Consider the following 27,242-nt stretch of genomic DNA (forward strand, 5'->3'; position numbering starts at 1 on the left):
CTTAAGGATAAGGGCTGTCCTAGGAATAAAGAAAAAGTAAAGAGTTTCCTCACCTCATCCAACACTAAGTAAACAAGTGTAACATCCTGTATCTTCTGCTAGGTTCTCATAGCAAAAAAAAAAAAAAAAAAAAAAAAGATGGGAAACACACTCTCAAGGAAAGCTCTGTATGATACTTGGTGTTCAAGTGACATCTTTTCCTATGATGCATAAAGAGCAGTTTACCATTTTCTGAAGCAGCAACTGTGATGTTGTACCATGGAGTTTCTTCTCTGTCAAGAACCTTCGATGTCTTAATGGTTCCAGTATTGGCATCAATGTTGAAAAATCTGTCATCTTCAGCCTTGTAATTGATGAAGTACCTGGAGGAAAAACAAAATGTAATCCTTCATTTTTCCTTGAAGCTATAATAGAGAGAAAACACACTGAAAAAAGGGGAGGTATTAAATCAAATACATTAAAAATATAGCTGTATGTTTAATCTCCATATTTGGCTGAATATTTACATAGAAACTTTATTTTATTATAGAACACACAATTATTTTATCTCTTAGTCTTTAAAACTTAGGCTATTATACAACAAGTTATTTTCAAAAATATTTGCTAAATTCTATGAATAAGGGTAGATAATAGAAACACAGTGATTTATAAGAGAAAAATGCTTTTTGTAGTTCTGTAGTATGTTGGAAGAAAAAATACAAAAGTAAAAATTCTTGTTGCTATATGTACAAAGAATTTTAAGGTTGAAGCAGATGTCAGAGGGAATTTTTTCTTGGTATTTCATTATAGTTGAAATTTGGAGATGAATATAAAATGCAAAACAACACGTCTATAGTTATTACCATAATATGTACAACACTTTGATTGAATCTTTATTTAATACAAGAAAAAAATATTTCAAGGAGGAATTTGTGCACTAGGAGCCACAAGTTGCCCCACTCCTATTTATATAATCTTGCAGGATTTTCTCATCCAAGGTTTGGCCTTCAGCCTTCTCTGGAAATAGAATGAGCTGAAAGTGATGGTGTTCTGGTTTCCTGTTGTGCCCTGCCACTTTCATAAGAAAACTCTGCCTGGGCTATTGTGCTCATCCCAGCAGTAGATAGAGTCATAATGTTGTTGTAGGTCAACTTCTCCAGCCTAGAGCAGAGTACCCTAGAAAGTGTCAAGATGCAAGAATGAGTGCACCAGAGATTGGCAGAGCTGGCAAGCAAAGGCTACCACTGTTGATGGTAATTCACAGACACATCTATGATAGTTGTAATAGACATTTTTATATCTCTGAGTCTGTTTTTTTATTCATTGATAGCTAATTAATATGCATAATAAAAATATATTAAATAATTACTATTTATTCTAGAAAATTTCTAGACTGTTTCTAAAATTATTTAAGTACATAAATTGTCTTTTCTCTCCTAAAAACTCTTCCCTTTTCCTTAATCACAGCTTAAGTTTTATCTAGACAGAAAGTATAAAAATGAAAGGATTTGTGGAAAGATTTAGAAAAAGAGCATTAGAAATAGAGGGGAGAAAGTAAAAAGATCAAAATTAAGTTAATAGTTTGACTTGATTGCAAAATCATAAATAAAGAAAGAAATAAATACAAATACTGATATATATCAATGCAACTATACAGAGCAAAAGATATGGATGCCCAGGTGTTAGAACAAGCAAGCCCTATAGCTTGTGGTAAAGAGTCTTTCTCTGTACAAGCAGAGAAGAAATGTTAAAAAGAAAGGAAAGACTGATTTATGTTTTTGAAAAACTCACAGTGGCTACTTTCAACCTTGTATTGGGAAAATTAAAAACAAGAAAAATGTAATCATCTTGAATGAAGTGAGAAATATAGAAATGGAAAGAAGTGCCTTAAACATTGCTATGTATTAGAGACAGCCTGTAAAACACTTTTTTGGAGTGGCATTAGTGAAGGGGAGAACTTGCAGGTGTCTTGTTTGCATGTATATGTGGGTGACTGAGTGCTTGTTTTACCTATTTACGAGGTAGACAAAATTGAATTAAGGTAAAGCAATTTTGGAGAAATTAATTGCTTTGATATAGTATGACTATGATGCTAACTAGGTTAACACATGGAAAGAAAAACAGAGATCAAATAAGTGGGTGGATTTCAAATGTGTTTTCTGAACAGGAAATATAAAGTTTATACAAATTAGCATAGACTTAAGGTAATTGGAACAGTATGATACTATTTGGAAGAAAATTGTAAGGAGATAAGAAAATCCTGAGACCCTTTTGAGACGAAAGCAACCCAAATTCTGTGTAAGATTGCCGCAAAAGGAAAGGGGCATCCCAAAGAAGGAGGAAGGGACCCTAAAGGGACACTAGAGCCAGGAGAAACGAATGTTTCAAAGAAGGAGTGGACAGATGTGGTAAATTCTGTTAAGGAGCCAACTGAGGTTAGTAAGTGTTGATCAGATTTGACAACATAAATCTACTGCTTAACTTAAGAAGCACAAATCTCAATAAACTGTCAAAGAATTTGAGTTTTATTACAGCAGATTTGAGAGTTTATTGAATGTGAACATGTAAAGCCCATGAGGCATGACAATTTACTTGAATCACTTTACGAATGGAAGTCACTAAAAAGGTGCACTGAGTTATCCACAAAGTAAGTTTGACAATCTGTTCTTTTCTAGAAGGAAAACATGAAGAATTGACTATACTACTACAGGGAATGGTTATTTTGAGAGGAGACTATCTAAAATGTTCAAACTCATGAGAAGATGAAAATAATTGGGTTCCAAAGTAGAAATTTAGGAATTGCCCATTGAAAATAACATGGACTCTAATTCCATTTTATCATGAGAAAAATACAAAAGTTGTTTGAAAATCTAGAATAGGTGAGTATAGTAATGGAAATACTACAAAATTCATTATACTTTCTAAAACAGTATAAGCATATAAGTATAGCTTTAATAAAACTCTGTGCCTCTCAGAGGTATAATGTGCCAATAGGGTCCACAGAAGCTACTGCTAAGGAGTAAAATCTTCTAACAACATGTGGGTATACATGCACAAACATGGCAAAAGTTATTAACAGAAGCCAATAGGCTGAAATGACAAACCAAAGAACACCCAAAGAAATTTAGGCCCATTTAGTAATAATTACACCTACTAAGGGACAAAATTTATCACTTAAAATTTTGTAATGAAAACAAAATAACCGACCATTGTATATTTATTTTTTCAAACCAGAAGTATATATTAATTGAAGAAATTACCATGTAAAAATAATTTAAACAAATAAAATAATAAGTATAAAGAAAACCTTATTCAGAGACTTTAAATCCAGATGAATCAGTGTAGTAGGAACCCTGCATGTCATTGGGCTTTCCCAGAATATGAAGGCGTGCTGCACTGAAGCCGTTTTTATTTTCTTTGACTTGAGTTCACATCACAAAGAAACCTGACAGTACTTCTTCCTCAGGGGCTTGACGCTAAGGATGAGGGCCGAATAGCTCTGGATATTTCTTGTCACATGTAAAGGACAACATCCTTCAAAACATAATCAGTTAGCATTCTAGCTATTTTATCAGTTAAAGTTTGTTGCCATTAATCTATCTATAATGTCTATTTTTGGACATTGCTGTCATTTTGGATTACTCTAAGAAAATGTTTCTATTTGAATATCAGAAAAACTAAAATTGAAACAAATTATTCGAACTTGTATTTTCCTCCAGACTATCAAACTCAGATTTAAGTTTCTACTAATGCACTCCTATGAAATAGGGCAGAAGACCCATTATTTGAGGAGCGTGATTACTTCAGATTTATAAGTCTAGAAAAATGGGGGTGTCTTTTATTTATAAGCTAAATGAAGAATCTGAAAATATATAGTGTTTCTTTTCTTATTTTTCCTGAGCAATTTTCTCAGAAACCTCACTCTGGGCTTCTAACCCAAGCTCTAACATTAGTGGTTAAATACCTTTGGCTCTAATAATTTTTTATTTGGATTTTAGGAAACTAGATTCTATGTATACCTAGTAGAAAATGTTAGGCGTCATGCTGGGCATGTGTCCTCAGACTCATGTTATTTACCTCTTGTTTTGTATGTGATCTAGCTCTCTTGGGAAATCAACAACACAAGGGCTAGATATCAGAGGGTGTTTGAACTACAAAGTCTAACTCAAGCAGGTGCAATTGAATTCTGACTGAAGTAGCACTGTACTGTTCTGCTTAACTACCCTTGGATTCCTGCCCAGCCATGGAAATAAACATTCAGAAATCAGCTGAATGAAATGTGAGAGAAAAGCAACTCTTTAAAACTATTTTGGTCATCAAATGTAGAATTAGTTAATGCTCATGATTTAGAATTAAGAAATGCCATAAGACTATAAAATTGTATAGTAAACAAATCATTTAAATATATTAATAGTTTAACTTTCATAATAAATTCATTTGTTTTATAAACTCTCATGTGGAAGTCATCTGTGAAATACATAAAGACCTTCTCTAGGCATGGAAGCCAGGGAGGAATAGGCCTGGCAGTGGAAACTTCCTGTGGTTCTCCTTTGTTTACAGATCACCCAATGCATGTGACCTTCCCCTCCTCTCTGCTAGAAAGGTTCCTCATAGTAGCACCAGAAATGGGCATAACCCGTAAGGGAACTAAACAGCCCACCTTTAATCTGTTTTGGAAAAGAACACTATAGAATCTCTTTGATGTCTCCCAATATAAATAAAGCAGGTGTGGGCTCCATTTTGTCAGAAGCTCGATCTGTCTGGTCAGCTTGCCTGTCCTACCCCCGCTTTTGAAATTACTTTCTGTGTTCTGTTTTTGTTTTTTTGTTTTCCCTAGATTTTAGTTCTCAGTCAGCCCATTGCACTGAGGGGAACCAGATTCCCACTGCCCATGCAGGATGTGGGTGGGACTCTCATAAACACATCTTAAAATCTTCTGAAACTGCATATTAATATTTAGAATTTTTTTCAAATAACAATATTAATTTAATATTCTCAGTGCTTTCTAGCTAATGTAAAACCATGTAAACATTGATCTAAATGACATAGAACCTATTTGGGATTAATGATATAAAAATGTGTAATAGGAGTTTTAAGTTTTTCTTCTTTAATTTTAGTTTATAGCTATCAAAATAGATAGTAATACATTGAAGCTAGAAGCAATATAACCAGATAAGACATTAAAAGATATGCTATGTTGTTGAGAAAGTTCTTAAATTGTAAGTACTTATTGTTTAGATCCACCAATGTGGTATACATAGTGGGATCTGAAAGAATGAATAAGAGCCTCCCTACAACAAGCATGAACCAGTCTTTTCTAGTAAATCTGTAACCGAAATTTATTTTAAAATTTCCAGCTCAATGTACACATTTTCATTGGAAACTGAATGAAATTGTCGTTTTCTTCTATGTGAGTCATTCACCAGTAACCACAGAGATATTCTGCTTAACTTCCTATTTGAATGAATAAAGCAATCAATCAACAAATGTAATGCAAAGTGTGTTCATATTAATCTGAAAGTAATTGAGGCATTCCATAGTAATGTTTCAATTCCTTTGTAAATATTTTGGTAGAAATAATCAGGCCAATAAATCATCATGTCATACATATCTAGATAAGTATGTTTTCACATATATAACATATTTATAGATTCTTAATATTATCCTTTAAATAGATTCCTAACACATTTGTAATAGTTTTTATTAATTCAGGAAATGACTTTTCCCCCTCTCTAGTATATACTGAAAATATTTTTAGTTTATTGAAAAATATCTAAATATTGAAAAAAAGAAAAATAAATTTATAATTTCTATGGTGTGTCATTGCATTCATAGTTTTGTCAAAAAATAAATTAAGTGAAATATGATTATCAATGGTTAAAACACATCTTTTAGACTCCAGGTTGAATCTGAGGAAAAAAATCCCATTCATAGAATATCTACATGTGTCCAGAGAGACACTGTGAGAGAGAAACCTTGGGATGAGTTCAAGCAAGAGCTAAGGTACTATGATGATTGTGATAGAATACTGTCACCCTTTTCACACTATATATTCATCTCATCCTATGTGAAATACGCAATAAAGTACTATTTACCCTATGTGCCACTTCAGAAGTTTCTCAGTCCATGATGAATGAGATATTCCTTATGAGGGACTGGTAAACTAGCTATGTACTGAATAAGTGCTACTAATTTAGTGTCAGCTCAAATTTGTCCAGCAGTCCTTAAGATGCCTTTAATTGGAAAAGTCTCATATGCCAAAGTAATGGTTAGATATAAATTGTCCCCCAAAAGCTCAGGCATGAAACAATGCAAGAAAGCTTAGAGGTGAAATGATTGGGTTATGGGATCCTTAACATAATTAGTGCATTAATTTCCTGTTAGGGATTAACTGGGTGGTAACTGTACATAAAAGGTGTGTGCCTGGAGGAGGTGGGTCATTGGGGAGAAATTTTGCTGTGTGTATATATGCATATGTATATATATATGTTTTTTGTATTGTTTATTTTTATGTGGTGCTGAGGATTGAACCCAGGGCCTCACACATGCTAGGCAGATGCTCCACCACTGAGCCACAACCCCAGCCCCTGCCATGTATATTTTGTCCCTGAAGAGTGGAGCTTCCTCTATCTGCTTCCTAATGTGATGTCCTGAGCTGCTTACCACAGTCACACTGTTCCATCCTAAGTTTCAGCCTCACCTAAAGCCTCAGGGAATAGATTCAGTCACCTAAGGACCTTTAAAACTGTGAGCCCTAAATAAACTTTTCCTCCTTTAATCATTGTCCTGCCTTTGGGTCACAGCAGTGAAAAAGCTGACTCAAACAGCCAATCTTTATAATTTCTCACCAGCAGATAAATTGACCTGTTTACACATCACAGCATAGTAGACCTTTTTGGAGAGTTGTCACTCTGACCTATAAATACTGGTTAAAAATTTTTACACTCACCAGTGCTCTCTGTTATGACATATGGACAAAATTTCAAATTTCTAGCAAATACATTTCAAAGTATTTTCTAGAAAATACATTATGTCAAAATATAATGAAAAATCATTATTCAAATTAATACTTCACCAGTCCAACAAATAGGCAAGCTAAGACTATAATAAACAATCAATATCAATAATGATTACCTTTACTCAAATATTTTCTTCAACAGAAGTGACTTTAAACAAATTGCTCAGTTCATTATTAGGCACTCAATTTTCCTTTGATTATGTAAACATAGACTGAAGATAATTAATCCATTGGAAATTTATTTTTCACTTCAATAACAAAATTTTAGTCTTTGGAGGCACTTATTATGTCTATTACATTCTGTCTACTTTACCTTAAAGCTCATGTAATAAAAATCTATTTCTGCAGTGATTTGGAAACATGGATGGCCTAAAGTATACAAGATCTCTTTCAGTTGTCTCATTTTAGTATTTGAATGTACAACACTTAAATGGTGAAAGAAATTTCTTTGAGATTTTACTCCCCAATTAGCTGTTTTACAAGTTTTGTCAACTATAATCAATGGTTGGCATAAAGTTTAATTGATATATACCCTGTGGGATATCATGGCAGCATGGCTTCTTCAAAAAGTCACACTCTTGAAATATGACTCAGATTAATTTCTTTTAAAATATTATTTTATTTCTTTTACTATATTTGCTTATGCAATTTATTTCACAAGATATGCACCCAGAAAATAATCTTTCTAAATATGAGCAAACAAAAAAATATTGCTTGTCACATGAGTTTGTATTGTGTTTAACTGCTTAGTAAAAGAGGCAGCATATCATTAATAATCTATAATCTATAAATAAGTTTGGTCTGTCAAAAATAATATTCTATATTAGATGGTATTTTAAAATTGACTTTTTTGGATGTATTTGATAGGTGCTTCATATTTTATTTTAAATTCAAAATCTCATTTTTTTCTCTTCAATTTTGTTACATGACCTTCCATTATTTTGAAATGTCTTAATTTTTGCTGTGATAATATCCAAAATTAATATGGCATTGCTAATTCCTCTCTCATCATAAATTATGTACTCATTTTCAGGAGTGTATAAAAAAGTATCCATGTCGAAGATGATTCATTGAACACACTGGAGTCGTTTGTCTATAAAGACTACATTACATATGTAAATGGGCAAGCTTATTCTCTGCAATTATTTTTTAAAACATTGTAGGTTAGAAAGATGTTTTTAATACAGCTGATATTTCAAAATATAATCACAGTTTTATATTCTTATGTGTGCATGCAAATTTTATTATCATAAGTTTTTGAAACAATTAGGTAACAAATTTAATATTTGTTTTCTGTTGTTTTAAAGTTATTACAAAAAGAAAACATTTAAATTCTTATCAATAATTAAATATATAGGTTAATTTTAATAATAAATTAGAGCAGAAGGAGGGAAAGATGAGGGAATGTACTGACTCAAATAAACTGAGCTACTCAATCTATTTATTACATGGGAAATGCAACTGGGGAATTCAAGAACTTTTCTTTTCCTGTTATAAGTTAAGTGGTAGTTCACAATACAGAAAAACTCTAAGCTTAAGAAGTGCTATAGGCTGGGTGCAAGGCACACCCCAGTAATCCTAGTGGCTTGGGAGGCTGAGGCAGGAGGATTGAGAGTTCAAAGCCAGACTCATCAAAAGCAAGATGCTAAGCAATTCAGTAAGACCCTGTCTCTAAATAAAATACAAAATAGGGCTGTTACAGATGTGGCTCAGTGGATGAATGCCCCAGAGTTCAATCCCAGGCACCACCACCCTCCAAAAATAAAGAAGAGCTCTATATTGGTGTTTCAGGAGTTAAAAAGCAACTTGACTGTCTTCACCGTTTCCTCTTACCAGTGTATGAAATTAACCCCTTTGATCACTGTCCCTCTCTTCTCTGAGATCATCCACTCTCTCCCGTGAGAGTGTTTCCCCTTCTCCTTTTCTATCCGTTCTAATAAACTTGTCTGTTACTCTGAGGGATAAGTTGAAAATTTTTCTGACTTCACTGCCAGAATCAGAGGGGCCTTCATGCTTCCTCAGTTTACCAGTGCCTAGCCTTGTAAAAGTATTATGCTGGCAATTTAAGTGCAGCCATTTAAACCCAACATTTCTTCAGTACATGTAAACAACCAGTCTAAAATTTTATGTATTTTTCCTTTCTTTTTTTAACAAAAAGTGATGATTCTATTGCTACAAATTGAACATCTTATTTTGAGTAGAAAAAGATAAAGCATAAGACATTTGAGGCTCCAAGCATTCTAGTGCCTCACTAATAGGTTAGAAAATTGAAAAACAAAAGACTACAGTCAGGAAGATTTTCACAAATGCATGTAAGACTCAAACTCCCTTTCATTTCCAATTCTGCAAACTTGAAGCTAATTGCATTTCGGGGCACACTGCAAGGTACATCTTCTCAATGTGCTTTTCCTTAATTAGTACAAACATTTGGTCCCTGAGAAAGGTGGAAATGTGAGGCTTGCTTGTGTGTTCGTTATTGTTTTCTGTTTTTTATTCACTGTTTGCACCTAGAGGCCCATATGAATGACACATTTTTATTAAAATAAAGAATAAATATTATGTAAATTATGCCCCCAAACAGCAGCTAAGGAGTCCCTAATTATTTTACAGGGCCGAAGCAGGATTCATTTTAGTTGTCTAACCAAAACAAAGCAAAGAGAATAATGCATATGCTGGGAGATTTGTGCTTTGCTTTATTAGCATTTAGAGACAATATCAGTCATCTTTGCACCCCAATAAGTTGGAGAATATATGTGCCATAGCAAGTATTCAATTAAATATTCTCAATAATATGGGGCAATTATTAAAGCAATTAATCATAACTTGAGGAAATAAATTATCCATAGAAACAGTTTACTTAACTTTGAAACATTCATATTGAAACATTCATATGATTAAGTCTATTTTAAATTATGCATTTGAATAAATATCTTTACAAAATTTCTTTGTAAAATTTTTTTAATGAATATATTTAGTACTGCTGTTTTACTAATCTACAACAAAATTTGCCTTATTCTATAGCAGAGTTCCTCTACTTCGGAACTATTGGTTTTTGGGACCAGATAATTTCTGTGATAGTAGTTGTCCCATGAATTGTGGAATGTTATCTTGATCCCTGGTTCTCTCTTACTAGAGATGACAGTAGTTCTCTCCCTGCTATGTACTAGATGCTTGTGCCACCCCTACCCCTACCCCCTTGCACATTTAATTGACCTGACAGGGTCCTCAATTAAGGAGGCATTAGATCTTAAGAATGGAGATCTCAAGAATGGTATTAGCATTCTAATAAAGGAGCTTGTTAGATGTGAGATTTTTTTGATTTTCAGATTTTCAGATTTCTTTTCTTTAAATGCCTCGCCAACATGTAAGGATACCAGGAGTTGACTACTTGCAATACAGAGGGTCTTCCCCAAAACCCAGCTACTCTGCCACCCTTATTTCACGGTGCAACTGTGAGATAACAGCTTTTGTTTTTTAGAAGCACCGAGTTTATGATAATGTGTTGTGGCAGCCAAACTGGCTAAATCAAAAAATCATCACTAGAAATTGACTATGAAATTCGCTGTAGCTCTCATGAATGGATTTAGGGCTTTCCAAGAAAAAACTAAGAGATACTTTGCTTCTTTCTCTGCTCCTTGCCACCTGAAGACACAGTATCTACAAACCTGGAAGCAGGCCTTCTCCAAACCCTAGATTTTGGTCTTTGACCTTTCAGCATCCAGAACTGTGAAAATGAATATTTTTTTACACTCCACAGTGCAGGTCAGATAGTGATAGCCAAAGGACCAAGACATTCTCAAAAAAGCCTCCAGACAATTCCAACTGTCCCTTGGAGAAGGGTGGGTATTTCATCTCCAGTTCTGTGTGAAATAAGGTGTTTTCATATGTGTTAGGACAGCTGCTGAAAGGATTTTGCTCTTGTTCTCAATTTTGTCTCATTTGGCCTATATTGCTTCACAGAAAATTCATCTTTCATTTCAACTTCTAAGATTATTAGTATTTATCTTAAAATGGAAATGTTTTATTTGTATATTTTTGGTTACAAATATTGAAGCTCCCCTATTTTCTTTTCTTCCCTAATTGGCACTGCTGCTAAGATAAATCTCAAAGACCTACCAGCAAAAAACCCTCCTCAAAATCCTTGCCTAGACTCACTTCCAAACCTCTTAACTCACCATATCCACGGTAGTCCACACTCCTCATATAGACCACCATCTGCAATTCTTTCTCCAACCTTTACTTCTCAGACCTACATTGTGAGCCTCACTTCAATCTTTTTGAACTTATTCTCTCAAAAATATTTGGGATACACTGCCTATAATACCTCTATGAGACCACTGTAAGCCTCATTGCAATATGACATCATGTTTATGAGCCAAATTGTTTATTCAACAATGTCCAGAGATTTGGCCAAGTGTTATTCTGTATGATTCTGTGAATGTCTTTTTGGATGGGACAAATATTTAATTTAAATCAGTGGAGTCTGATTAAAGCATATGTGGATGTACCACACACAATCAGGTGAAAGCCTATAGAATGAAGACTAATTTTTCCCAAGCAAAAAGTATTCTGCTTACAGATAGCCTTTAGACTGAAACTGAAACTGAAGAGTCTCCAGATTGCTGGCCTATTCTGCAGATTATGAACTTGTACCTGTACAATTATACAAAATAATTCCTTAAATTACGTGTCTCCCTCTTACTTATTCACCTCCCCATGCATATTTGTTCTCCTTCTTTAAAAAAAAAAACAGATTAAAATACATACTTAACTTTTTCTAAGCTTCTGTCTTATCTGGAGTTCAAACTGGTAGTGTTGTTGTTGTTGGTGGTGGTGGTGGTTGTGTGTGTATAGATGTAACTTCTTATCATGAGGATCCTTGTAATATTGGTACTAATGATGGGTAGTTGACTATCACTTTACAAATGGGAAAAATTTGTACTCTTTAATTATCAATTATAGAAAGCATCATTTGTGTGAATATTTAAATTTCAAATGAAATCTGACCAATTTTTATCAGATATTTTCAAATTAAACTAACATAATAGAATATTTTATTTCCCAAGACATTGGATGTATATAGAAAAAGATGTCTCATCTGCACATATACTTTATAGTGCTACCTTTCAGTATATTTTAATAAGTTATACCTATAGTTAAGAGTAAAAAATGGTAATTTATAGAATGATGAAGCATAATGAAATTTCCTCTAGTTGATCAGTGGACATACTGACTTCTATGTATTCCTTTAGAGTGATTAATTTCTATAACTGATCTTGAAAATAGTATTTTGAATATCTTGCTACTCTGCTTCTTTAAGCAATATCTAGCTTTTGGTCTTAGCAAGACAGGATACTGTCATTGCACTTGGACATGGAACATGATTAGTAAATGTATACATTTGTTCATGGAGAATTGCTTCTCTTAATTCATTTGTGCTATGCACTTAAAAATACTAAAATAATAACACATATAGAAAATAAAATTGAGAGCATCCACAAATATTGTATAAGGTATATTTTTTGGCTTTTATTAAAATGGATGAAAACTAATGATGGTGAAAATAAGAGTTTATGGGACAAATCAGACAGACCTGTTTAAGGATTTCAACTAACAAAGGCTTGAGGGTCTCTAAGTATGTAAATATATACTATACACAATTTTTTAAAATTTTGTCATGAGACAAAAAGAAGTCCTTTCTGATTATATAAGAAAGTCTTAATAATCTCTATCGCATAGCATATGGATAATAAAATATTATTTAGTAATTAGTTATATACTCATCACTGTGCCACTCAACATGTGTTAAGTCCTTCATTTCCATAAAATTCAACTCTATCTACATATTTATGTGCATCATTTTTCCATCTTTAAATACTAGAATTTTGAGAATCAGCAGGATTGAACAGATCTTGCTCGGCTGTCAGTAGAGATGCCAGAATTCCCATATGAGTCTTCTCAGGGGTGTCTCGGTTTATGTCCGGACTCACATGGGCACCTTAACTCACCTTAACTCAGTTGTGTGACTGCCAGTTGTAGGATGCTTTACTTGGTGCTTTGTGAATACAGATTCATGAATTTGCACAATAATCTTGAGGGGTAGGTATTATTTTTCTCTTGTAGATAAGGACAGATCACTAGATAATGCCACACAGCTCTTGTGACCAGAGGAACCAGTAGCCAAGTTGAGATGAATGTTATTCCCATATTTTACTTTCCCACTCTATCCATACTTCCTACACCTAGGATACCAAAGATTCTCTAGTTTGAGTTATTTCTACAATATTTTTTCAATCAATTATGCACATATTTATTCCGTCAAGTGGAAACAATCTGGGTGGTCAGTAGCACATGCATGGAGATAGCTACATATATTCTTATTTGTACAAAAAAACATCTGCTATGTTCCTTAGTTAAAGAACCAACAAATATTCTAATTTAATTCTGAAAAAAGTCAACCTGGTAATAAATTAAGTAAATATTATACAATTCATATTTAAATTCACTTGAGAGGAAACAAATATCTTTATATATTAGAAGTATTGAATCACAGCATACCTTACTAAACTGTTAGCACTGTCAGGATCTTGTGCTAAAACTGTGCCAACAATGGTCCCAATTTTCGCATTTTCATAGACTTCCATGATGTAAGAAGGCATGGAAAATAGTGGTGGTTCATCTACATCCCCAACGATGATCTTCAGCATGGTTGCATCTTTAAAAGGACCCAGGTGGGAAAAACGAAAATCCAGGTGTGTATTGGCTCCTTCTATGTTGAGGGTGTAGGACTTCTTTTTCTCATAGTTTAGTGGCTGTGAAGAATAAAGAGCATTTCCAACATCATGATATTTATATTTTTCAAACAAGCACTATTTTCTATGTTTTTGAAAAAAAATAGAATAAACTTAAATATTTCTATTATGTTCAAAAACAAACTATAAATTTTGTCTTAAGAACAACATCTAGATCAGTCATCAGGGAAACTCATTATTGGGCACAGTGGGACACACCTGTAATACCACTAGCTCGGGAGGCTGAGATAGGAGGATTTTGAATTCAAAGCCAGCCTCAGCAACTTAGAGAGGCCCTAAGCAACTTAGTGAGACCCTGTCTCAATAAATAAAATATAATAGGGTTGGGGATGTAGTTCAGTGGTTAACCCTTCTGGGTTCAATTCCCAGTAACATCATCAACAACAAAAAAATCATACAAACTCAAAGTTTGAATCAATAGTAAATTTACTTGTTGCATATATATATATATATATATATATATATATATATATATAAATATATCCTTAAATTTGGTAATTCAAAAGCAGATTTTCCCAAAGGAAAACAAGTATTGATTTCTGGGAATTCTTGTTAGTAGACCCTCTGGCAACATTTTTTTCCCCTCTTCTTCAACTTATGCTGTTAATCTTTAAAAATCCTGCTATTAACTTCTTCAAATTAAAAAATAGGTATTTTCTATTTAAGTAATTTTTCTCATATCACAGACTTTTTCAAAATTTATATGTTTATTTTTAATGGAAAGATAACAATTGCACCTATTTATGGGACAAAGTAATAATATTTTGGACACATGTATAAATTGTGAAATGTTTACCTGAAGATGTTTAGGCATTCTATCATTTCAAATTGTAATTGTTTCTTTGTAATGATAACATTCAATATCTTCTTTTTAATTTTGATTTGTATGATACAATATTATAACTATAATCACACTATTGTGTAATGGTACCTCAGAATCATTCCTTCTCTCTGTGTCTTTGTATATGTTAACCAGGGCCCATCCTCCTCTCTCCCCTCCCATCCGCAGACTCTCAGATCCTTGATTCTGCTCTATATTTATGGAGTCAGTTTTTTTTTAACTTTCTACATATGAATAAAATCATACAGTGTTTATCTTCATTGCATAGCTTATTTCAATTAACGTTATGATTTCCAGGTCAACTCATGTTGCTGCAGTGACAGAATTTCATTCATTTTATTGCTAAATAGTATTTCATATGTTTTATTTATTCATCTGTTAATGACCACATAGGCTACTTGCATATCTCAACTAACATTAAAAAGTACCACAATAAACCAAGAAATGTAGATGTCTTTTTAACATACAGACATACAGGTTTAAAATCATATGTTAAAAATATAATATATACACACACACACACACACACACACAACATATTATATATAATATATAAAATACCCAGTAGTGAGATTATATCCACATTATTTATTTTACTAGTTCATGTTAGTTATACATAATATTTGGATTCATTTTGACATAATTAAAATAACATGGGATACCAATTTCTCTAATTTAGGAAAGAGTTTTGGTGTTTAATTTATAGCCACATGGGAGCATATGCTTGGGCAAGGATACCTTCACACAAAAAAATATTGCATAGAAAAATGAGACTAGACCTTGACCTCTGTTCATACGCCAAAATTAAGATAAAACACATTTAAAAAATTTAAAACCCACATCTAGAATACTATTAGAAGAAATACTTCACAATAGATCTAATCAAAAACGTTTTTGGATATGATACACAAACCACAGGCAACAAAAGCAAAAGTCCACAAAGCAGATAACATCAAAATAGAAAGTTGCAAAGCAAAAGACAAAGTCAACAGAATGAAGAAAGAACACACAGAAAGGCCGAAAATATTTGCAAATTCTACCTCTGACAAAGAGTTAATGGCCAGAATAGAAAAGTAACTTGAACAGGTCAACAACAAAATATAAATAAGTAAATTACCCAATGAAAATATGAGCTAAATAAATAAACATCTCTCAAAAGAAATAGCCTGTTGGCATATGGCAAAATGTTCAGTATGACTAATAATCAGTGCAAGTCTAAATCACAATGAAACTTCATCTCATTTCAGTTAGAATTATTATTATTATTAAAAAGATAAATGCTATTAAGCTTCTGAAGGTAGAAGAACTTTCATATACTGCTGGTGGATGGGGTAAATTAATACAACTAATATGTAAAATAATATAATTTCATTAAATCTCAAAATAGAACTACTACTTGAGCCAGAAATTATACAACTGATTGTGAAGCTACTGGATATATAACAAATCTTATGTTTACCTTGCTAGTTGTAATGTTGATATATTAATTTAGTATCTTCCAAAGTTTTATGTTTCCAAATAAAAAATTTTGTTGATATTTTAGCAAAAGATTCATACAGGATTTTGAATTCCTTCTTTTTTATTGTATCTATTAGTTTTTCAGTTTAGAACCACTTCATTTCTTTGTTTTTTTTAAACTTCAAGCCTATATCAATATGTTTCTATATTTGTTTTGTATTTTCTTTATTTTCAATTATTCAACTGATACTTATGTACATAGACACGTATATATATATGTGAGTATGTACATGGTTTTTCTGTACGAAGGAGCGCATATGTTTTCCTTCACTCTGATGTCCAATGTTCTAATCATTCAGAGTTGCTAAATCAGAGTACTATAGACTCGGTTGTTTAAATGTCATTTATTTATCATGGTTCTATATCCTGGTAAGTTTAAGATCAATGTGGTGGCCGATCTGGAGCCTAGTGGTGGTCCTTATCCTGGTTTACCAAGAGCCTCCTTCTTTTTGCGTCAACTCTTATTCCTATTCATGAAGGCTCTACTCTTGTGACCTCCCCAAGTCTACGCTTCTAAACACCATCCAACTAGACATCAACATTTGACTTTGTGGAGAGTCAGAACCATGTACTCCATCACAGTTCAGAAGAAACTAACTAGAAGCAACATCCTTAGTGGGTTCTTTTAAACAGTAATAGTTCTGCTGATGATTTCTTCTCTTATTTTTTCTAATTGTCTTGGAAAATTGGCCATTCTATTGTTTCAAAACATGTAGAAGAGAAGATAACTTAAATTTCCAAACCAGATGCTAAGAACATAGAACCTAGAAAACTTCTAGGGTCTTGGGGACACAGATCAGGGTGGGTCAGTGCAATATTTTTACTGTTTTTTTTTAAGGTTTTACATTTTTTTTTTAATTTCAGCTAGGCCTTGTTGCACAAGTCATTTATAATTCCAATGACTTGGGAGGTAGAAGTAGGAATATCTCAAGTTCAAGGCTAAACTCAGCCATTTAGCAAGGCTGTAAGAAACTTCCTCAACATAAAACATAAAAAGGGCTGGGAACTTAGGTCAATAATGAAGCAACAATGGGTTCAATGTCAGTACCCAAAACATAAATAAAAACAAAGTTAAAAAAAATTAAATTCTTAAAAGTTAATAGTATAAAATGGGAAGTTATACTCCCTATAAGTATGATATGTCAAAATATATTCTACTGTCATGTATAACTAAAAAAACAAATTTTTTAAAAAAGTTAATAATGTCTAAAAAATTGTGTATGTGTGATACAAATGCTATATTATTTTATGTGTGGATGTCTTTAAAAAAGGGCCGATTCTTCAGTTTATGACCCACCAATTAGAAGTCACTTGCTTTTAAGGGAACCCAAACTAAAATTGAGTTGTCTTAATATTTACCATACATCTTGTTAGAGGAACCAAGTAACTCCTAGTTAAACCCACATATTGCATATTTTCTTTTCTTTATCTCTCTCTTGATTTGACTATTTTATCAATAAAATCCATCTATATTTAAATAACCTATCTGTACACACTTACTGCTGTCAGTATTTGGGTAGAGAGCTATTGTCTTTCTTAACTTTTAGCTTCTGTACTAGCATGCTGTTCCTGGAAAGGAGAATTCCGCCAGTTTTACCATCTAAGATCAATGTGTATAATTATGTGCACTCAACCAGCCTACCTCAGTATGCTATATATAACTAACATAATTCCCATGGAATATGGGTATCCAACACTTAAGACTAAAAATTGGGATGCATTATAATAATAATAATACTGGATTTTAAAACAGCAATCTTTATTCATTCATTGTTTAAACTTTTACATCATTCTGACTGTCCATGAAATTATGAAGGAAATTTTTGCCACCTTTATCAGATAAGTCTGATAATATAATCAAACTGTGATCCACAATTAAAGACATCCCTTTTTCCATTTCTTACCTGGTCTCTTGACAAAGTTAGATGTCATATGTTGTAACACTAACCTTCTAAGTGCTATGGTATAGACTGTTTATGAGGACACATGATTTCATGTTTGTGATCACCTAATATATGTTGAACTAATCCCAGGCAGGGAAAATCATTTTGAGATACTTGTTTGCCAGGACTGGCAGATGGATGTATGGGAATCCACCTGCAGACACAGTGGAATCATAGGATTATTTCAGGTTGGGACAATTTGAAGCAGATGAATTAATGCAAATGGAATTATTTTAAACACTCATTTATAAAGAGAAGTTTAAAAAGCTGACTTGCAGTATAGAAAAACTAGAACAAAATTATACTCATTTGCTTGAGGATATTTTAGAATTATGTACATGCAGTAAAGCGTGCTTTTATTATTACAACCACAGTAGTATATAAAGATGGCATTAGTATGATGATTGTTATCCAATTACTCTTACTGTGTTAAAGCTGTACATATACTCATCATTTATACATTTTATATAAGCCTTCTAGAATTTTCTATAATTATTATCTTTGGGGAAAATATTTAAACACTCTCCTGTAAGAATTCACTTTCCTTTATTACCAGAAGAGTTTTTTTCCTAAATTAGTCTATCAAAAACAGTATATTAAAGAGAAAAAAAATTATTTTTTTAATTCCAGATTTTAATGAAAGAATAGTAAAGAAAATTACTTTATAAGGAAGAAAAATGAAAATTTACTCAGGCTACTGAAGTATCACAGAAAGCAATAACAAGAAATGTTTACCTTGAAATTTATAAAACACAAACACATATTTTCCTGCCTTAAAAAAAAAACAACTCAAAGAATTGCTGTAGAAATATGATATGAACCTGGTAAGTGTGGTTAGAATAGAGCCAGAGAGTGTTCATGAGAATATGAAATTTTTCTTTTATAGCTCAGTTCTCTGTTAAAGTCTCATTTGTTTTTTAGTTCTTTCTGGATGGATTATGGAAATAATTGTTTGGACTAAAAAGCTGAATAACTCTGAAGTTAAACAAGTAAGTGGGAGAAGAGTTCTTTCATTTAGATCCATTTGAAGACACTTTGAAAGAGTAGATTCTAGATCTTGGTAAGTTGTTTATAATTATTTTGTACGTAGATTTTGTTTCAAGATATTTATTGATGACTGGGGCATGATTAACTGAATAAAGTTCATCCTAATTTACAAAATTTAAGAATTATGATATTTATTACTTTAGAAATCTCAAGTATATACTAACAATTGGTATTTAATGTAAGAAATATGATATTAAAGAAGAGAATTGCAGAATTAACTAATCCAACATTAATATTTATGAAAAAATATTTCCAAAATAGGATCAGATTATAATTTTCAATTCTTATAGAATTTCCCCCAGATTTAATTCTCTGGACAAAACAGTTATGGTACAAGTTCTTTATGATTTAAAAAAAGTTACATCATTGATTTTCAAACTTGCAAGAATATGAATAGTGTTGCCATATTTCATAAAGTCTTGAATACTCAATTATATTTTATTCAGAATTCCTAAAGAATTTTAATATAATATTTGTTAATTAAGAAGAACATAGTTATAAAGCATTTATTTGTTGTTTATTTAAAATTAGAATTTAACTAGGTGTCCTGTATTTTATCTATGATATTCACATTCCAATATTCAAAGTCAAGATGTTCATAGTTGGTGATAAGGCTCTCATGTCAGGAAAGAAGGAAATGACTAGCAAATTTGACTTGAATGTATATCAGTAACTCCTAACATATAAAAAGTTAAAATTATCTTTTTGTATACGACATTGCTGACATCAAATTTTATAACACATATAAAATAAACTTCTTTTGTATGATTCATCCTAATATTTTTTTCCTTAATATTAAACCCTCCAACATTTTCAATTAATCCCCCTTGTGATATGCTTTGTTTTACTGGAAAGGTGCTTGGAACTGTGCTTAGAATGTTGATAGTGATTGTCGTGAGTCGCCCTAGCTCCAAAGACTAACTTCCTTATCCTCTGAGAAGAGCTGCCCAATGGTGAGCCCTGCTGACTCTCATGATTCTTATCCACCAATCAGAATAGCCCTGCTGACTCTCATGATCCTTACTTGCCAATCAGAAAGCACCCTGTGCCAAACTGTCATAACTGTCAAACTGCCCCGGCTCTATAAATATGCAGAGCTGTTCCTCTATAAACGGGGCACTTCTCCCACAAAGAGCCTTGTTTGCTGTTCTTTCTTTGGTGCTGAAACCCAAGAGGGGGAATTTGCTGCTTGAGGGCCCCCTCTCTCAAGGATTGCCGTCCTCGTTCACTCTTTCGAGAGCTGCTACTACTCACATAACACTGGCTCTTCAGTAAGTGAGTTCCCCTACCGGGTATCCAACTTCAGATGGGCTATACACAGGGGCTTTGACTGTGATCGTCTGGCAAACCTCTGACGCCCAATCTGGAGGAGAGAACACACCCTGCCATGTCATGGTGGACTCTCTGGAACCTGGTTCATGAGCAGGAGGTCCTGAGGGGTGGAAGAACAGGCACTCCTCTCTCTCTCTCTCTCTCTCTCTCTCTCTCTCTCTCTCTTTAACCACCCTTGTCCCTCTCCTGACCTAAAAAAAAAAAAAAAAATCCTGGTGCCAGGTGGTCCATGACTTCTGGTCTTTCTGGGCCTGCCAGCTGGACTCTCAGGTGACAACTCGACCGTCCTCCCAGCTCTGACTCTCTCAAGTCATATTGGTCAAGCTCTCCTTGCGGGAATGCCTGCATGGAGGCTCAACGATTCTGTTCAGGTCCGGACCCTTCCCACCTTCCTACTTCCTTCTTAAAGACCATTATGGAGGCCTCTTCTTCCCTGCCTGCAGACTCCCCCTTAAAATGCCTCCTGGCTAATCTGAATCAGCTATCCCTCACTCTTTATATAAATCCCAAACTCTCATGAAACTCTGCACACAAGATTGGCCTTACTATCAATTGGACAATCAAAGTCAATGGCCCCCAAGAGGATCCCTAGATCCCACAATTCTCAGAGATCTGTTTAACTTCTGCGAGTGCTCAAAAAAGTAAAAAGAGATCCCCTATGTTGAGGCTTTTTCTCTTTTTCGTTCTTACCCCAACCTATGCTCTTACCTTAACAACCTGACTGAACCTTCTTTCGATTACGCAGATGAACCCCTTCCCTATCAACCTCCTACATCAGCTCCCCCTTCTCCTGTGACACCTTTAGTCCCCCCTAAACTAGGTCCTGCTCCCTAGTTCCACAAAGCATTGCCACCTTAAGAGAGATTGCTGGACCTGAGTGCATTACCCTGGTACATGTCCCATTCTCTATAGGACATGCAACATGAGCAAAGGTTGGGCTCATTCACCACAGATCCCACCACTTACATAAGAGAGTTCCAATGGGTCCTCCAGGATTATAGCCACACTCACCATGATATATGTATGCTATTGGCTAATATTCTCCTTCGTGAGTAGCATACCAGAGTCTGGGAACTTGCCAGAGCCCATGCGGATGAAACTCACCAAGTTAATCCCAATCACCCTCCAGGGCCACTTGCTGCCCCAGATCAAACTCCCGACTGGGATTATAATACACAAACTGGAATACAGAGTAGGGACTGATTCACCGCATGTATTATAGCTGGGCTCAAAAAAGCAGCATGTAAGGCTTTCAATTTCCAAAAATTACAAGAGATTATTCAAAAGTGAGAGGAGACACCATCAGAATTTCTGGATTGGCTTACGAAAGCCCTTCAGCAGTATACTAACCTAGATCCCGAAACCCCAGATGTGCCGTCATGTCCTTATGACATATTTCCTCTTGCAGAGCTACCTCGACATCCAGGCCAAACTAAAAAAGCTCAAACAAGGCCCTGCCACCCCCCGGACTGAGATCTTGGCGGTAGCCTTTAAGGTTTTTCACAACCAGGATGAGGAAATAGAGGTCTGCAAGCACAAGGCCGAACACAATAAATTTTAGATGCTCGCCCAGGTTCTGCAGGTTGCCTTCTCGGTTCAAAATCCCCCGGACCCCTGCTTCAAGTGTGGCAAGGAGGGACATTGGGCCAGGGCATGCCCTGCACCATGCACTCCAAGTAACCCATGCCCTAAATGTCAACAACAAGGTCATTGGGACCATAGGAAGCCTATATCCAGGGAACCCTCTGACCTTCTGGACATAGCAATCAAAGATTGATGGAGCCTTGGGTCCTTGTGCCCAGCCTTAATGATTAATAAACAATAACCCACGGTGTGGATTCAGATGGATGGGTGCAAAGTTGACTTTCTCCTTGGCACCGGGGCTACCTTCTCAGTCCGGACAGAATTCTGGGGGCAAACAGTGCTGTCCACCTCTCCTATTGTCGGAGTAGTAGGAAATACTATCTATCCTGCCGCAGTCCGGCTGCAGCAAAATAGCCGGGGGGTGACGAATAACTTGTGTACGTTGATACAGCAGGAGTGGGAGCCGTTTATTGTAGGACAACAGAGGTATTTATACATTTTGCACAGCTTATCTTAATTAGCATAAACTAGATACATCAGTCAACCAATAAGGAATCTCCAAACTTAATGGCTTGCTTTTGTTACTTCTCAAACCACTCCCTCTGGCATTTTGCCAGGCACCAATCAGACTTGTTTACGAACTCTAACATTCCCCTGGCAAAATACCAGATGTTATTTTGACTTGTTTACAGACCTTAACACTATCCAAAAAGACTCCCCTATTACTCTGTTTCATAGACAACTTCTCATTGTCTCAGACGTTCCTAGTTATGTCCCAATGTCCAGTTTCTTTGCTTGGCAGAGATATTCTCTCTAAATTTAATACAACAATCAACATCAGGGCTCCAGGCATGATTCAGGCCCCAGAATCGGCCTGTTCTGGCCCTTTTAGCAGAAGACTGGCCATTCTTCTCCACTTGTGAGACTGACATGAAAAAGGACCCTTTCCCTACGAACCTAGTTGACCCAATTGTATGGGATACCCACACCCCCTCCACCGTTTCCTGCCCACCAGTTAACATTCATCTCAAAGATCCTAACACCTTCCCCAATCAGGCTCAATACCCTCTGTCCACAAAAGCTCTTCTGGGCCTACAACCTATTATTCAGGACCTTCTTAGCAAGGGGTACGTCTGTCCTGCTCATTCCCCTTACAATACTCCCATACTAGTGGAAGAAAGCCCAGTGGGTCCTATCGCTTAGTTCAGGACTTACGACTCATCAACACCTCCGTTAGGCCCATACATCCTTTGGTTCCTAACCCATACACCCTGCTGTCTCAGATCCCCCACACTGCCACCCACTTTTCGGTCATAGATTTAAAGGATGCTTTCTTCTCCATTCCTCTTGCCCCGGAATTGCAAGATCTTTTCCCCTTTACCTGGACAGATCCTACCACCAGACAGTCTCAATAACTAACCTGGACTGTCCTTCCTCAGGGATTTCGAGATAGTTTACACCTCTTCGGCAAACCTTGGCCTCCAACCTCCAATCTTTTCACCCCCAGTGCCCCAAATCCACCTTCTTGCAGTATGTTGATTATCTACTCCTCTGTAGCCTGCCCAAAGGGCACTCAACAGATGACACAGTTCTCCTACTTAATTTCTTGGCCTTAAAGGGATATTGGGCCTCTCCACAAAAGGCCCAAATAGCATGTAAAGAGATCACATATCTAGGGTTCTCTATATCTCAAGGGAAAAAGGCCATTACAGTAGACAGAAAACAGCTTATTGTGTTTATACCTACACCAAAGACCAAAGATGACGTACTCTCCTTCTTGGGTTTGACTGGGTACTTCAGGGCCTGGATTCCTAATTTCTCCCTCCTTGCCAGGCTGCTATATAATCTGGCCAAGGGCCCCCAAGATGAACCCCTACCCTCAGAGATAGGGAAGCCCTTTATAATCCTTAAAAAGGCCCTCCTCTGGACACCCAACCTGCATCTCCCCGATCTCTCCCAACACTTCACCCTCTATGTACATGTAAAACAGGGACAAAATTTGGGCATTCTGGGTCAGGAATATGGCCCCACATTTGCACCAGTGGCCTACCTATACAAACACCTCAACCCCATCGTGAGGGGATGGCCCCAATGCCTCAGAGCCCTAGCAGTGGCCCATGACCTCCAGAAAGAAGCACACAAGCTTACCTTTGGCTCCCTGCTAACCATCTCATCTCCTCACCATCTAAAGGATTTCCTCACTTACAAGGGGCTATAGTCACTTCCTCCTTCCAGGATTCTATTCCTCCTTGTCTCATTCCTTGAAAATCCCTCCATCTCTTTTCAGTCCTGCTCTCCATTAAACAATGTCTCTCTCCTCCCATCTTCTCCCTCTCAAGATCCCATCCACAAATGCCTGGATATTAGAGACAATTTTACCCTCCCTACCACCATTTTTGAGGGACCCCTGCCCTCTTCAGACCTCGGCTGGTTCTCAGATGGTAGCTAAAGTGGCGGAATATGCTGTCATTTCCCTCTCATCCATCATAGAGGCAAAACCTCTCCTACCCAATACCACCAACCAACAAGCTGAACTCATAACTGCCAGAAGGGCATTCCAGCTAGCGGAGGGAAAAACCCTCTCCCTATAAACAGATTCGAAATACGTCTTCCATATCCTGATCTCCCACGCAGACATTTGGAAAGAAAGGGGGCTATTGACCACCAGAGGGATGGCAGTCATTAATTCCACACTTACTTCTGGCCCACTATGAGCCTCCAGGCTGCCTTCCCAACTGGGAATAATCCATTGCAAGGCCCACCAAACTGACTCCTCCCTTAATACTATGGGGAATTCCAAGGCCAATCAAGTGGCTTGATCAGCTGTCTTACATAGCTTTACCTCCTCTCCACTTCTCTTTGTTACCACCGGGGATTGGCCCAAAGATCCCCAACAACTCTTCACTCTCTATTCCATTCTAGTCCACAGAGTCTCATTACTTTCTTTCACTCCTTTTTCACTCTTTCCCCACATGATAAGACCCTCCTATAACAGATCACTTCCGCTTGTCAGATCTGCTAGAAAACCAATACCAATACTCCATTAAAACCTAAAACTTTCCCTTCTCATCAGGCCCGAGGTCATACCCCAGCTGCAGACTGGCAGATTGATTTCACCAACATGCTCCGAGTAAAAAACATAAAATATCTTCTTGTATTGGTAGATTCTTTTTCAGGATGGGTTGAAGCCTTTCTCACTTCTAACATGGGGGCCTCTAAGGTAGTTGATCTGTTGCTCACTCACATAATCCCCTGTTTCAGGATACCCACTTCTATCCAATCAGACAATGGCCCAGAATTCACCTCGAAGATAACTCAGGGACTGGCTCATGCGCTATCACTCCCTTGGCATTTCCATTGCCCTTACTGCCCCCAGGCTTCCGGAAAGGTTGAAAGGACCAATCAGTCCCTTAAAGACACCCTCACCAAGCTCACCATGAAATTAAGCCTGGACTGTGTAAAGGTGCTCCCCTTGGCTTTATTGCACATTAGGTAGGGCCTTGCCAAAGAAGCCTTCTAATCTCTCACCTTTCAAAGTCATGTATGGCTGTTGCCTCGTTCCTCCCGGATTGCCTACGGAACCCCTACCCATCTCCAAAACCTATGCCCTGCCCCTCATCTTCCATCTATGCTCTGAACTCTGGCACTATCAAAACTGGCTCTTTCCTGACCCCACTATCTCTTAAAACCCTACCTCCTTAACATCTGGTCAACTTATTTACTATTGCCCACTGTGGGAAAAAGACCCCTTTTAAACCAAAATGGAAGGGCCCTGCTCAGGTGATTATGAGCACACCCTCAGTAGCCAAACTCAAACAACCTAATAACCAACTTACCCCATGGATTCATATTTCCAGGCTTAAGCCCAGCATTCCTACACCTTCATCAGAAGAGCCAACGATCGTCACCTGTCATTAAGTATTCTTGTCAATGCTGCCCCTCATTTCTGGCCCCTCTTGGGTCCTCTCTTTGTCCTATGTCTGGAGATTCAAGGCAAATGGCCCTAAGGACCCCCTCCAGCCAGACCCCACCCCCACCCCTTGCTTGAATCTGGCCAGTAGTGTTTGGGAGCGTTGTTTGTTGTCCTTCTGACAAACCACTTAGGTGTCCGGGACATGGTGACCCCTGAATAAGTGTGAACTACCTTTATCATAAGACAGCACTTTACCAGTTGCCTTCTGAGCCTAAGGAGGAACATGAGTGTTTTGTTTACTCTCCCAATTTTGTAAGAATTTCAAGTATCAGTATTTAATGTTGAGGTGTTTCATATAAAACGTGGAAAGATCTGACTGCTCTCAAAAGGAAATCTGGTAACAATGGGCCACCATCCTCCCTTGGCCACCTTCATTCAGAGCATGGGAGAAGTTGCCTTCTTTATTACAAAGCTGTGCCTTCTTGGTGTGAAGAGAGACAAGACTAGGGAATAAAGCTGGGAACAGTGCTCCAAGGGCCAGAGAAAGGTAAAGAGAGAAGCAAACTGGTTTCAGAGACACCCAGGCAGGAGAGAGTTTGATGGTCAATAAGAGCAGCCTTAATAGAGAGGAGAGGGAGCTAGAAGAGTGGAATTGGGGGTGTTAGGTGCAGGACAAGCTGGCCAAACAACTTAGCTGCAGAATGACCTGGCTTCTCAAACCCTCTGTCTGGTTCTTTATCACCTGTTTGCTTCATGCCCAAATGCCCAAGCACCCACTCAAGGCTGAACACTCAACCCCCACTCAAGGTTGAACACTTAACCCCTCTTGTGCCAACAAGACAGCTTGCAGACCCAGAGACCCCATTAGATTTGGGCTATAAAAACTCCCTGTGCCTGTTCCTTCCCTTTATCATAAAGCTCATTCAGACTCAGGTGGATAAAATTTCTAATCAAGCTTTTAACCAGCTTCTCTTCAGGAATTACCAACTCCTGGCTACTGATGATACCGCCAGTGGAGACCTATGACGAATGGGCCGACATCATCATGGAACTATGGTGGGAAGGAACCTTTGTTGATCTGGTTCCTGTCTTCTCTGCCCTCCTGTGGGGGCTCCTTACTTCCCTCCTCTCTGATCTCCCATGCCACCCCATCTCAGCAGGAAGCAGCCAGAATGAGTGGATGCCCACTCTCATTTAATAACAAAGAGGGGGAAATGTTGGCAGTTGCCCCAGCTCCAAAGACTGACTTCCCCAT

The 27,242-nt window shown here is 36.4% G+C and overlaps 1 protein-coding gene across 10 annotated transcripts in view; it reads right to left on the reverse strand.

Annotated features, from left to right (window-relative positions):
- The window catches only part of Cdh18 (cadherin 18), a 903,781-nt gene that overhangs the window by 57,437 nt on the left and 819,102 nt on the right, over positions 1-27,242 (reverse strand). For all 10 annotated transcript variants that reach the window (XM_078016885.1, XM_078016863.1, XM_078016854.1 and 7 more), the window contains 2 exons: positions 13,556-13,809; positions 226-362 (listed from right to left, as the gene is read on the reverse strand). In XM_078016885.1, the coding sequence (XP_077873011.1) occupies positions 226-362; positions 13,556-13,809 (391 nt within the window). The remainder of the gene's footprint in view (positions 1-225; positions 363-13,555; positions 13,810-27,242) is intronic.

This window comes from Ictidomys tridecemlineatus, chromosome 1 (assembly GCF_052094955.1).
Source record: "Ictidomys tridecemlineatus isolate mIctTri1 chromosome 1, mIctTri1.hap1, whole genome shotgun sequence".
Classification (NCBI taxonomy): domain Eukaryota; kingdom Metazoa; phylum Chordata; class Mammalia; order Rodentia; family Sciuridae; genus Ictidomys; species Ictidomys tridecemlineatus.